A 14763-nucleotide genomic window follows, 5' to 3' on the forward strand; every position below is an offset into this window, starting at 1 on the left:
TCCTCCACCTCCCTCCTCCTCCCCCCACGCTACGCCGACTGACAACACAAAGGAAACTGCATAAAGGACCCAACAATGACAGTTGAACTCATTCATTATTAGTTAGTTATACATCAATTATTTATTCAATCATTCATTCAATCAATCAACCAATTCAAACAGCGATTGGCATGTCTGTTGGTGCACGCCATGATCCATCTTCATTGCTCGTTGGCAATGGTGACATCATGTCGGCATCATCTGTAATACATGAAGAGGCGGACGAGGCGGCAGAGGCAATCATGTCGACCAAGGCCAGCTCGTGCTGCTTCTCCGATCGGTACTGGATGGTGCTCTGTACCTTGTTGGCATACTCTGTCATCTCACGAGGGTCCTCCATCTCATCCTTCCTGTCCCATGCTGCAAACTGTAGCTTGAAGTGTAGTGACTCGTTGTGTTGACGAACAATCTCCAGCTCCATACTCCTCGATGACTTATGCTCAATCCTCAGATAATCCTTGGCAAACCTTGTCGCTAGTCCACTCAATGACTCAGACACATTAGCGCCAATCCAGAGGAAGAGCTTGGAGCGTGACTCCAACAGTGCGCAAGTACCATCGGTGAGGTCAGTGCAATGATACCTGGGCACCTTGTCCAACTTGAATTTGGCGCCCTCAATATGGAGTCTGAGTAGCTTGTTCCTGTTATAAGACACATTGAACATGTCATTTGTTGATCGTGGTAGTGTGCCAAAGAATGTCTCCTTGTTCTCCCCTGTTGAATTGTTCCTCTGTTGTTTGGTAACTGTCATCTTGTAATCCTGATTGATTAATTGATTGAGGGTTGGTATGAGTGATCAGGATGTTATTGAATATGATTGAGTGATTGTACATACAGGTTCCAAAGTCATGGCATAGACGGAGAATCCACTCTCGGATGAGAAGTTGTAGTATCCTTGGAAGAATGACACCTCATGATTGAGTTGGGACACCTTGCAATAGACTCCATGTGAGTTGATTTGAATGGTGGCATGATCAACTTCTTGGATGTAGGCAATGTCCTCAGGGTACTCATATTCCAACACCTGGTAGTACTTGTCCAACACAGATGACTTGCTGGTCTTGTTGAAAACAGATCCCTTGTTGAGCACGATGATGTTGCCAAAGTGTTGAAGGAATGCTGATGGTTCCTTCCTCTGATGGATGTGATTGAGAGTTGGGACGGGGTACCCAGCCTTCTTGACCATATCCAGAACCTGTGGATACATTCCATGAACAAAGTGTGAGTATCCATTGCGGCTAGAATGAGTTCCCTGCCACCAGTACAAAGACACAGAGCCCTTGGTTGCCTGGTTCTTCTTAACACCACTTCCACTTCCACCGATGAGTGTTGTGACCACTACAAGGTAACAGTCCTCCTCACTGAACTGACCATGTTCACTTGGCTTCAATCGGGTGTAGGTCATCGATGGCCAGGTCTTGAATGCGAACACATTGAGTAGATCAGTCTGGTTCAACATGCTCTGTTGTTGTTGGAACTTGCCACTGCTTGAGTATGTTGGTGATTTGTTGGCTGAATCCTGGCCGGCACACATAGCTATCATTGCTTGATAATCATATTGAAGAGTTGATGATGGGACTGGAGATGGAGCCGAAGAGTTCTGGGCTCGCCAATTGGCAAATTGAAGCTTGAACAGAGGATGCTCATGTCCAGCCAGACAATGTGTGATTCTTGCCCAGGTAGGTCTCTCATACTCGTTGTAGAACATGTTGGCGCACTCCTTTCCAACAGCCCTCTTGCGCCATGACGTTGAACTGGTGTGCCAGACAAATATATCAGTCGTGCAGTCCAGTATGATCACCTCCCTTGTATCCAACATTGACCTCGACAGTGGATACTCTTCAGTGACACTCTCCAAGTCCATCTTTCCATTGGCCCTCACAACTGTCTTGTACAAATTGACCATCGAGTCCTCCTCATCAAAAGATGGGTCAGCACCAGCACTCTTGTTTCGATGATCCTCTATGAATCTACATGAGTTTGAATTTGAGTTAGAAATGATAGAGTGATTGATTGGTTGATGATCATGGACATACTTGAAGAACTCCTTGTCTTGCTCTGAACTGGTGACCTCGATTATTGGAGTGTTGCCTGTTGCGTAGTATGATTGGTACTCTTTGGCCACCTCCTTGGCAATCCTCCTCGTCTGAATACTGGCCTGTGGACCATGCTTGATATATATTGCCATATTATTCTCCAACACATATGATACATTTGATCGACCACCAGTAGCTTGTTTGATCGTCTTTGATGCCAACTCCACTCTCTTGATCACTGGTGAATGATCGCCTTGACCCACAACATTACAGATCTGTAGAAGTGATGTCGATGAAGCTACCCTGCCAGGAGAAGTCTTTCTGAAGTTGGACTTGGATGGACTGGACTTATACCTGATCTCCTTGAACTCTGAGATAAAGTAACTCTTCATCAGTATACTCTCCTCACCCTGGCACTCTGTATGAAGTATAGGATGACCACCAATATGTGACGCCAACTGTAAAGCCATCATTGCAGCGGTACCAGTCTTATCCATCGTGGCATCCTTTCCAATCCACACATGAATATGAGTTGTAGTAGGTTGTTTCTGTTGCTGGATTAATAATATGTTAGAATAAGTACATTTGATTGATTGATTGATTGGATTTTAGTTGAGTTGAGATACATACTTTGATAAAGTTCATTATAATGTATGAATCACCAGAGTGAAAAATAGGGTAGTCGTTGAACTCGCGCTCTTTGACCGTGAATGACATCACTTTCCACATAATAAAGTCGGTAAGATCCTCAACCTCACCAAACACCATTGAGTAATTGATTGATGGTCTGTTGAATATAATATTGCTATGTTTGGCTGCTGATGGCCATTGTCTTGCCACCTCTATCACTTGCTGCTGGTCCTCCTGATCATCATCCTGATACTCCTGATCGTCTGCCAACTCCAGTGTAGTCAAATTCTTTGTTGAGTTGTTATTATTGTTTACAAATACAGATATTGAGTTTGGTGAATTATTTATATTGTTGTTATTGTTGTTGATGTTGTTTTTAATGTATGATGCTCTGGAATCGAGAAGTTTCTTAATAATTATATTTCCATCTGATATAACTTTGTTGGAAAACAACTTTGATTTGATTGATGATGATGAAGTTGATGATCGTTTGGTTTGGATAATATTTGGAATGATTGATAATAAGCTATTGTTGTGGATTGATTTTTGTTGTATCTGTTGATCATTGACAACATATGTTTGATTGAGTGACCTTGTGAGGTTATTAACGATGGTTTGATGAAGTGATTGATGTGGAAATGACATTTCTTGTATGTTTTTGGAATAAACTGGTATAACTTGGAATAAATTGGAATAAACTGGAACTATTATGATTATTATTATTATTATTTACTTGATTGATTGATATTTAGAAGTTTGTACTACTACAATAGAGACTCCTAGAGTTGATTAAATATGAATTGAGAGAATGTATGAGGTTACTCTTGTGTAGGTGCAATAGCAGTCTAATATACATACATAGGTTGCCATTGTCAACAAATAGCTGTTATGTACATTGGTCAACAGTGTCCATCTACACTTCCAATTCACTATTGTCTGTGTTTGTTTGTACGAGTGTGTATGATTGTGATTGTGTGTGTGAGTGTGGGTGGGTGTGTTGTGGAGTGTGTTGATCATACACCTTACCACACTGCCGATTTCCAATGTCTGATCAGAGGATCAATCATGAGTGTGAATGTATGTGTATGTGAAGTATTATGATTGAACAGACTCACTCGTTCGTTAGACGTACATACATAGTCGATATACGTTTGATAATCTGCCCACAAGTCGTTATTCACAATGATTGATGTAGAGGTAAGGGGTGTATAAGGTGAAGATGGCTCGACCAAATGTAAGAAGACAACAATTGCAACATGTTGTATGAAGTAACTCTACATCTTATGGTTCAAGTCTAGGCTATTGTTAGAACTCACTTACTTAGTTAGGGTAGCCTCCTTCACCTTCTATTCTTCAATCACTCACCACCACTCCAACTTCATTCAACCATTACTTGATATGTCTATATCTAGCTAAGGATAGAAAATGGACATTTCTTGAAATTGATACCCTTTCTATCTCTCCAACCATGTGCCAAACTTGTAAAGTTATCAAGATTCCTTTCAATAATATAATGAATTGATCACGTCCATATTTAATCAATCAATCATCCACTTTCAAACTATCTTGAAGCTCGAATATCCTGTCGACTACGTCTGTTGCAAGTTCGATGTGGCAACAGACAATCTGACTGGCACGTTGAATCTCTGCGCTGTCCATGCTGTCCACTCCAAGTTTGGACACACCCTTGAGTGCCTTCTTGATGGCTGCCTGGTCGCCACTGGCACTGCTCGCAAACTCCTGCTTTATCTTGCCCAGCTCAGCCTTGAGTGGCAACAGGAACGACTCCTTGGCGCCAGCGATCTTGGACTTGGCCCAGACGCCGGTAGAGTTGCTGTCCTTGTCACGGATCAATAGGTAGCGGTAGAGGTTGAGCGCGTTCATGATCGAGTCCATGCGCTCCAGCAGGTTGCCGCCAACCTGCATTGGAATGTAAAGTATCTCGAGGATCTTGGGCGAGACAAAGTAGTTGCGCAGGTCCGTGTCGGTCGTGAGCCAGCAGGCATCGATCTGCTCCTTGAAGATGTGAATCAGCAGGCCGGTGAACGAGGGGAATGCGCAATGGCGTATGAGTGTGGCCAGCAGATTGAAGCGGGTCTGTGCCGACAGCGTGGCCATTGACAGTGTCAGCTGATTGAATGCAAACGAGCGGATCTTTTGCACAGGGCACTTGACCAAGAACGACACCATCGATTGGAACAGTTGCAAGAAGTGATGACAATCCTCGACCATTGTTGGAGGTGTGTCTATCAGCCACTTCTCGCGTGGTGATGTAGCGTCCCCATGCTGCTCGGCGCCCTCACCAGATGACAAGTACTCCTGTGGTATATCAATACCACATGGCTTGATACGCTTATGTAAGAATGATATGATTTGAATGGCTTTGAATCCAGCTCGATATGATTCGCTAAGTCATGTGAGAGAGTGAGTGCGTCAGTCGTGATTGAACGAGTGAGTGGGCGAGGACTGTGGCGCCACGTGCTTACCTCTGTAACAATGCAATGAGATAGGGTAGGTTATCCTTGAGCAGTGAGACTGGCGATAGGATTGATGAGAGTCGGTAGTTTTCCGTCGGTCGCAACAATAGATTGTACAATATATATCCAATTCCTGTGTAAGGTAGTTCGAGATCCCACATCATCTCCTCTACGTTGTCCAAGTCATCCTCATCATCTTCATAGTCTTCATCGTCATCCTCCTCATCCTCATCATCACTTGAAGTTGCAACTGTTGACTTGGACCTACTACTCGATTGTTGAGTCTTTGGTTGTTGCTCTTCGCCAGGCTCAATCAAGTCCTCCTCATCCAAACCCTGATCGAAATACATGTCCTCCAACTCCAACTCTCTTCTCTTCTCCCTGAAGCGTTGATCCGTCTTTAACAGATAGCTGAATGATACACCAAGTTGTGCCAGCATGTCCTGTATTGAGGTGAGTGATGGGGGAAGGTTAGAATAGTCCGTCCACGCCACGCCATGCCACGCCAGGTCAAACTCTCGATCGGATAACATACACTTATGGTAACAAAGATTGGCAGTCCATTGAATAGGAGTGGCTGGGGCGGATTGAGTACAATGTCAGTGCTGACTAGTTGTATCAGTGTTTGGAGGATGAGATGTTGCTGCTTGGTAATCTCTGATGGCGTGGCATTGTTGGCCTGTGCTTCGATGGGCTCCTGGATCTTCAGGTCGGCAATGAAGCCCTCAAAGAACGCTATAATACAAGAGAGTGGATACTCCCATTTAAGATCGTTTGGTGTGTTCCTCTGTTGAAGCTCCTCCTCATTGGCTTGTCCAACGATGTTCACACCTGATGGGGTCTGAGTCTGGGCCTGGCCATCATCATCACCATCTTCGTCATCAGCATCACTACTAGTTGATAAGCTTGCCAATGATTTCAAAGCCTGTGCATCTTGGGCAGCCGCAGCGGCAGTCTGTTGCTTCTTTGACTCGTCCTGCACAACAGACAGCACCAACGGTAACAATGACTTCATAAAGTTATATCTCTTCTCCACCGATATCCTTGTGAGCGCTACAGCATGGGATGGGAAGGGATGGGATCAGTAAACTTGCGCCGGTAAGGTAGGGCAAGGTCAAGGGTAAGGGTAGGCTTACCATTCTCAATCAATGAGATCAAGGTCATTTTGGTGAAGAAGGAGACTTCAAAGAATGATGATGAGTGTAGCTCCTCGACCACAAGCAGGAACTCCCTTGCGCTGCCATTCAATGATATCCAACCTAGTATCTGTGCAATGTAACATGTCAGTGATTGATCACAGGTCACTCATTCATTCACTCCCTGACATATGTACATACCTTTAGTATTACAGAGCAGACAGGGTTGATGTGATTGGGTGTGAGCATGCTCCAATCACTGGAGGACGAACCAAGTGCTACGATCAGGGAATGTACCAACTCCCAATATACATCGTCGAATGATTGATGGAGTACGCCATCGTCGTCAACAATCATGTCATGAAGATTGTTGTAGAATGCCTCCTCATCCTTGACTTGTGATGATAAACGATCCAGAGTAGGCTGGTCCAACAGCGCACTAACTACACCAAGCAATTTCATTGTATCTGTTTTATCTTGGCCTTCTACTTCTTGGGTATCATCAATGATCATGTTGTTGTTGTTGTTATTGCTACGTGGTGTAATGTTGTTGTTGTTTGATTGACCTACAACATCATTGTCTGATGCTGAACTATCATCATCTGTCAAGTAATCATCACCATCATCATTATCTGTTGTTGGTTGTGTTGATGTTGATGTAGATGTAGATGATGTTGTTTGCCTATGTTGTTGTGCGTTGCTCATTGCTTGCCGGTTCATTGCGACCAATCAAGCTAGGATGGATGTCAATTAGTCAGTCTTCTTTCTAGATGGTTGATGTGTGTTTGAAGATCTTCACAATGACCATCTTCCATCTCTCTGACACTTTGCCAACCCTCACATCCCTTTCATTCTCTCCCTCACACACATATTCTCATTTAAATCTAGCCCACAACAACAAAGACTCATGCAAGCAAAGGTACCCGTTATCGAATTAGACCGGCGAATTCACAGTCCTGTGTGGCCTAAAAATGGCGATCAAAGTATCATAGGGGCACTCCCTCGCCCACTCAAAGAGAGTGAATATCTTTATCTGAATGACAAGTTCCGAAAAAATGTGTGTTTTGCAACATACTTGAGGTTATAAAAGTCTCCATGTTGGACCAATCATCAAAAAAAACAAGCATTGCAACAACAACACAATAACAACTTGATTTTGTAAATAATAATTATCAATCACATCAACCACATCAACACACACAAACACACACACTTTTGCGTTCCGCTCTCTCCTCCCTTCCGCTCCATCATCAATCAAATCAAACAATCCTCTACCTCCACACTCCCCATCCATTATCGATTTAAATCACATCCATTCAACAACAACTAGATAGATATATATATAAACTACCCATCATCATTGTATTCCTTCCCCATCTTCCTTCCTTACTTCCTACCTACCTTCCTTTCCTTCCACTTCCCAACAAACTCACACACACACTTCATCAACAATCAACAACTACTAAACACAACACAACCCCAATTGTTTCAAACAACAACAACACAACAGTTTGGGCTATTATTTGTAAATAATATATATATACATACACATACATATACTTTATCTCTACCTACCCTACAGATAAAGGTTAACATTACACCAATCCACACCAACCATTCGATTTTTTGAACAGCTATAACCGGTGTCAATCTATCTTTCCGTTCATCATCATCAATTAATCAATCAATCATTCAATCAATCAATCACTTCACTACGACGACGAACTAAGACGCCAGCATCTAACAACACCCAATTATAACTACAATCAACAGCTCAGCGCACTCACTCACTCACTCCCTCCACCTGACAATCAATCACTCACTCTTACTTTGTGATCATATTGTCTCTCCCAATCTAAATATATTATATTAATAATATTATTATACAACTACAAATACAACTATAAATGTCTGACGGTGCTGCTTCATCTCCCGCCAAGTCCAAGACTGCCGGCGCTCACAGCAACAATCTTAAGATATGTGTTCTTGGTGATGGTGGTGTAGGAAAGGTAAGTCATCTTTGGTCCCGCAGCACAGTAGCATCACCAACTTAGTTATCTGACACCGACACATCACTCTTTAGACTTCCCTCACTATTCAACTGTGCTCCAACCACTTTGTAGAGTACTACGACCCAACTATCGAGGACAGCTATAGAAAGCAAGTGGTCATCGATGAGGAGGCTTGCATTCTGGACATTTTGGATACCGCTGGCCAAGAAGAGCTCACCGCCATGCGTGACCAATGGATCCGTTCATGCGAGGGTTTCATCATTGTCTACAACATAACGAGCAGATCGTCGTTCGATCAGGTCACCCTGTTCAAGGAGCAGGTGTCCCGTGTGCTCGACAAGGAGTCCGTGCCAATTATGCTGGTCGGAAACAAGTGCGACCTGGAGCATCTGCGTGAGGTCACTCTGGAGGAGGGCAAGGACCTGGCCAAGTGTCTGGGCATGCTCCATCTGGAAGCTTCCGCCCGCACCCGTCACAACGTCGAGGAGTCCTTCTATGAGCTGGTCCGCGAGATGCGTCGTCGCGAGCGTGGCGCCAAGGCCGCCGGCAACAAGGACGATGGCCACAAGAAGAGCAAGTTCAAGTCGATGATGTCCAGCTCCTCCAAGAAGCTGAACAACTTCAAGACCAAGACGATGACCAAGGTCGAGAATATCTCCTTCTGCAAGACCATGTAAACCTTAGCATGGCCTATGCGTCGAGCATCGAGATAGTTTAGTTATATACCATAGTACCCAACCCAACCAACCAACCAACCATCCACATCCACTCAATCATTCTTGCTCAACACTTGTTGCGTCGCATCCTCCTACACCTACTCTCCAATGTTTTCCCAAGTCATCGTCCGACTACGAGATGGTGGCCGTTCCGCTCCCCAGCTTCCCCCGCTCCCCCATCATTCCAACCTCTACTACAACCTCCGCCGCGGCTCATCAATGCCAACCAACAACCAAACCTGTACTGTAATAATCGGAATGCATTTGTATAATTCTACTCCATAATAAACCCAATGGTTGTTGTATTTCCCCAAGAACATCTCTCTTGTTATCCTTGTTGATTGATTGATTATTTGAATTCCTTCATTCAATCATTTATTCCAATCCTAATACCCTACATCCAGATGATAAAGTTGTAGATCAAGGAATAAACCTGACCAGTTTAAAAATTAATTTAATAAACAAATAATTAGTCATTTATCAATGGACATTGGGAATTAAAATTATAACTTCCAGATCAGATCAGGTTGCATCTAGATGAACTGGCACTGCCAAATTCATTATAAATACAACTTATTCATTCAGTCTAATTTCCATTCATAACATAAATATACATTTATATCATAATATATATAATATTTTGAGTAAGTACAATGTAGGGAAACAATGGTCATTCTCTTGTTAACAAATAAATACTAATCTTTACCAAAGTCAATGATGTATATGATAGATTCAACATTGACACCTTGTGGGCACAGCGAGGATACTGATCAAATTTAACTTAATAAAGCCAAAGTGCCTTTAATAAAAGTACTTACAGCTTAGTTCTGTTATACTCCCATAGATTATTTGCTATTCCCACTGTGTTTCTACCCATGTACTTAGAGCAGGCCTTCTTACATCCCCGCCCTGACCTCAAATTAGAACAATGGAGTCCATCCTATGTGCTTGTGTGCCCTCTGTCGCCATCTTGAACAACAACCCATGTTCCAGATCACCTTTCCCTCCAAGCTAACCAACTCGTACAACAACACCGAGGGAACTACCTCTCCAATCCAGGTCCAACCTCGATCGCCACCAACATGTCAACCACCCTTTYCCTACCTTTGGTGGCACCCGAATTGTGGATAGCGTGATGAAAGAGTTTGCCGTTTGATTCAATCAATAGATCTCCCAACCATAAAGCTTGGTCAACATTGGAAACCAATCAACAAATAGGCCGACCTTAAAAAATTAATCTATTAATAAATAACACTCAATCAATCAATCGACCACCATCTGGTCATGGGTGTATTTTCCAATGTTTATAGATAATGTTTATTAACTGTTTGTACAGGTACAGGGATATATACAGTAGGGATGGATAAATAAATAGAGAGTAATATAAATATATATATTATGTATGTGTAGGTAGGGCTGCGGAGGATGGTTGGCGAGGAAGTGTAAAGGGTAGGGGTTGGTATGTATATATATATATGTATAAGGAGGGCGGTCGATCGATCAATCACTTCAATCACTTGGACTTTAACTTTAGTTTCTTTTCCAGTGTTGTTCGCAATGAGGATATCTCCCTCCTCTCGTGAGCCATGACAATAGTCTTCTCACCTGTGTACCTGTCTAACTTGCCTGCTCTTTTAAGCTCAAGTATCCTATATGATTGATTGAATGTTAGTTACTGGATTGATAGTATTTGTAGTTGTAATGATGTTGCTATGACTTACTTCTTCTTCCTACTAATCTCATCCTTCTTCCATTTCTCGACAACTATTCCTTCGTTCTTGGCACCGACTTTGGAGTTGATCTTGGTGTTCAACCAGAGTTCTAATAATACAGGTTGCAGTAAATTTACAATGTCCACCAACTCGTTCGACTCCTCAACGGTCAGGTCTCTGATCTGTTTCAAGGCCGTGTTCAAAGTGTTCCAAATGCTCCATGTGATGTCGCCCAGTATTCTGGAGTTCAATGTACCATCCACTCCATGTGAAGCTTGGAAACCAATGTCCTTCTACAAGTATTTGATCAATAATTAGTTAGTAATCATATGATGTAGGACTGATTGATCGATCAAACAAACATACCATTCTCGATGTAATGCCCTTTGAATATTTCTGACCCTTGAACGTTTCATAGAATTGACTCCAGGTGATTCGGTTGATGTTCTTGTTGAGAATGATGATGTCGTCGAATGATGTATTCTCTAGTCTCAGGCTATGCTTGATCTCGGTGTCTTCCGATGGACGATCACTAAAGTTGAGTGCCTCGTGCAATGAAGATGTAGAAGAGGAAGAGGATGATGAAGAAGAGGATGATGTCGACGATGATGGTGATGATGACAAGGAATCCTCATCATGCACTGCGCTACTATCTATCCAACCATCCTCGGGCAACTCCTCAGACTCGTATCCATTGAGACCCAGTATCTCATCGTGGAAGAATCTATCCTTGATATATTTGAGCCATTGTGATTCCATTGTGTTGATCACTGTAGAGATGACGGCAGACCTCTTGTTGGAGTCCAGAGGAGACCTCAGCTCATCAAGTTGCTCATCGGAGAGTGGCTTCAAAATGTCGTTGGCGCGGCGGATAAAAGTTGGCTTCATCTTGAGGTTGGAGGCAGTCTTCTTTAGATTATTCAGTTCACCCAGTACCTTTTCGCTCTCGAGTTGGTTCTGCTTGAGAATGAACTCCTCGGTCGTCGACAGAACCCATTCCCACTCCTTCCACAGCTCCTTCTCCTTCTCTTTGTACTCCTCCTCGTCGAAATGCTTCTCCTCGATGCCTCTCAACCAGTTGGTAAGAGAGAACAGTATACTGAGTACGTCTGAGCTCCAATGTAAATCGTCCCTGTGGTGACTGGATATCTTTGTAATCTGTGTATCCGATACTGTGTCCGATGGGTCGGTCGATACTAGACCAGTTGGAATCAAATTGTTCATCGTCTCTATCATTATTTCGGAGTTTGCGGTCTCCATTCTAATATTAAAATTATTATTATTCTCCTCCTTCTTCACTATATTTAAATTATTTGTTGTTGTCGTTGTCGTGGTCAATGTTGATGATGTTACTTCTGTTGTTGCCGCTGCTATTGATGTTGTTATTCCTGTTTTTGACTTATAATGATGTTGACTTCTGATCGAAACTATTTAATTCGGTGTGGTTGTAATTTTAATTGTAATAATAGTAGGTGTAAATAATAAAGTTCGGAATTATAGAGTATTGATCTCTAATATGTGTGCGATGATTGTTGGTAATAATATTGTCGGACAGCAACTAATGCGTATGTGAATGATGATGTGTATTACTATTTACAAAACTATATACAATTGTAGTAATGATGATTGATTGATTGGTGATTGGTTGATGATCTGTTTGTTGTATTTACAACATAATAAATTCGTTATTCTTCTTGTGATAATATTATTATTATTATTATAAGTATAATTATTATTATCTGTATTTGTAATGGTGGTGGTAGCTAAATGAACAATGAATAGAGTATTTGTTGTAATATATGTATGTCTGTGTTTCAAAGGAACGTTGAGAAGATGAGACGTGGAATGCGAAGATCAATTAATTTCAAATGCGTAGAATAACCACAAAGGAGGATCGCACACAAACAAACGAAACCAAACACTTTGCTTCACACACGTGGTTATGTTGGTTGTTGTTGGCCTGGGGGAAAAGAAGTGTTGAGTGTGGGGTGCAGCAATGCTATGCAATTGAAGTATTGGAGTTCAATAATAATATAATATTATTTATAAATAATAATGATGTTTATATATAAATATAAAAAGAGAAGAGAAGAGTGATAGTTGTTGTGTTGTTGGATATACTAGTGGTGTGATGTTATGTTAACAACACAGTGACAAACAAGGCAAAGTGCGCAGATGGTGAGAAGATGCGAAGCAGCCAACAGCAACAGTATTAGCGCTAATGTTATCTGTTCTCAATAATAGGAGAGATGAGGAACAAGAGGAGGATGAAGCTGTGTTGTTGTTGCAACAACAGGTAAAGTGTGATGACATGTGAGTGGTGTGACTACATATAGGCACACATTCACCCCATTCATTACCCCCACAACTCTCCGTGTGTCGACACTCGGGTGGTTGTTGTTCAACAGTTGTGTTATGTGTTTATGTGTGTGTATGTATATGTTTGTTATTCATTCACCCCTGGGCTGAAGTGGGGTGGGGGTGCGTTTGTACATATTTATATGTGTGTGAACGAGACAAGACAAGTGAAGACGAGACAGACAAGTGATTGGGGGGGACGAGTCCATCAATCAGTGGTTGACTTACACTTTATCACATAGACACACAATCAAAGATGGGAGTGGAGAGATAGAGAGTGGTGGCTGTTGCATCAGATGTAGCGATTTATAGGTGTGAAAGTTGGCAATAGTCTCTGGACTCGAATGGAAGGATGATGATGATCATCGGAAGGGTGGTAACGGTTGGTTGATTAAAAGTGGATGTAGTGATGCAATTGTTGTTGGGAAGCGCAATGTTGATCAAATTTGTAAATAATCCAATGGAAAGATGGATTGATTGATTGGATTGATGGATTGTCAATCCTTAAGATCCGTCGGTGTATCTTTGATTTGATTGATTGATTGCTGCCGTCGAAGATTGCGTCGTCGTTGTTGTGATGTCCAATTGATGTGCTGGAACTAAATATGGTAACTTTGGATGGTCGATCATTCCTAATCCCATCAATATAAAACAAGTGTTATGTGTCCATATCATCACATGATGAAGTCACACCAAAAAATAAGAATATTCAATCGATAAATGGGGATGATTGAAGATCCAGAAAGGCTGTCCGATATACAATTTATAGATGATCTGGATTTCCGACATCGATGCTTTGTGATACAGATTAAGTATTGTGAACCTACTGTTTGTAATATCCAAACCCTGGTCGAGTAAATGTTGGTGTATGGATGTTGTTGAAGTTGACAAGGAAGTGGAGGAGGTGGAGGACTGTTCTTTGCAATCTAGAAAGTCCGTCATCCAATTTAAAAAAAATATTGTCAACCTGGATAGGACTGATTGTTTATGTATTTAAAAATATGATTATATATATATGTATAAATGTATAATGGTAACCAATTGAAAATATAAGGTATGAATGTATTTAAATGTCAATGTTACATCAACAAACATGATCAAAAGGATGGATGGATGGATTGGATGGATGAGTGATATGATGATGAAGTTAAACAACAATGGAGGATGTTTGGCGCTGAAGGGTGGAGGTGAAATAGGGTGGGAAGTGCACAACACAACTTACATCTTCAAATATGTTCCAAGCTGCTAGTTCACTTGAGTTAGATATGCCGTGGAGTTGTCACGTGTTGTTGTTTGTTGATGTAATAATATTATTTATTATATGTATGTATGAATGTATTTATATATATATATGTGTGTGTTTGACTCTCAACTAACTCAATTGGGTATAAATAGATAGGTTTAAATGACGATCAAAAGCGTGTTGTTCCAATGGCCGCCTAACCCATTATCACTATCACCTCTCACTTCGTAACACTCGGGTTCACTTCACATGCTAGATCACAACATGTTGTTCACATCTAAGGGGGGGGGGGGGGGGGGTTCGCTATGCTTTGAGATCTCAAACTTAGAGTTGTTGCAATGCATTGATGTGGTTTCACCCACGGACACACCATAATATAACATTCAAAGTAGAGAAGTCTAAAT

The 14763-nt window shown here is 41.9% G+C and overlaps 4 protein-coding genes across 4 annotated transcripts; 1 reads left to right on the forward strand and 3 right to left on the reverse strand.

The window, feature by feature from the left end:
- Positions 1-154: 154 nt before the first annotated feature.
- SAMD00019534_031690 (hypothetical protein) lies at positions 155-2843 on the reverse strand (the record flags this gene model as incomplete). Its single annotated transcript, XM_012901302.1, has 4 exons — positions 155-799; positions 875-2009; positions 2076-2629; positions 2706-2843. The coding sequence occupies 4 exons, from the start codon at positions 2841-2843 to the stop codon at positions 155-157; spliced, it is 2472 nt and encodes an 823-aa protein (XP_012756756.1).
- Positions 2844-4247: 1404 nt separating this feature from the next.
- On the reverse strand, positions 4248-7023 carry SAMD00019534_031700 (hypothetical protein; the record flags this gene model as incomplete). The annotated part of the gene is made up of 5 exons (XM_012901303.1): positions 4248-5112; positions 5192-5625; positions 5718-6235; positions 6319-6448; positions 6520-7023. The coding sequence occupies 5 exons, from the start codon at positions 7021-7023 to the stop codon at positions 4248-4250; spliced, it is 2451 nt and encodes an 816-aa protein (XP_012756757.1).
- Positions 7024-8225: 1202 nt separating this feature from the next.
- SAMD00019534_031710 (hypothetical protein) lies at positions 8226-9007 on the forward strand (the record flags this gene model as incomplete). Its single annotated transcript, XM_012901304.1, has 2 exons — positions 8226-8327; positions 8402-9007. The coding sequence occupies 2 exons, from the start codon at positions 8226-8228 to the stop codon at positions 9005-9007; spliced, it is 708 nt and encodes a 235-aa protein (XP_012756758.1).
- A 1555-nt stretch (positions 9008-10562) lies between these two features.
- SAMD00019534_031720 (hypothetical protein) lies at positions 10563-12018 on the reverse strand (the record flags this gene model as incomplete). Its single annotated transcript, XM_012901305.1, has 3 exons — positions 10563-10695; positions 10768-11051; positions 11125-12018. Coding segments are annotated over 3 exons (1311 nt in total), but the record flags the coding sequence as incomplete, so codon positions are not given.
- Between the last annotated feature and the right edge of the window lie 2745 nt (positions 12019-14763).

Source organism: Acytostelium subglobosum (genome assembly GCF_000787575.1).
Source record: "Acytostelium subglobosum LB1 DNA, scaffold: scaffold5, whole genome shotgun sequence".
Taxonomy (NCBI): domain Eukaryota; phylum Evosea; class Eumycetozoa; order Acytosteliales; family Acytosteliaceae; genus Acytostelium; species Acytostelium subglobosum.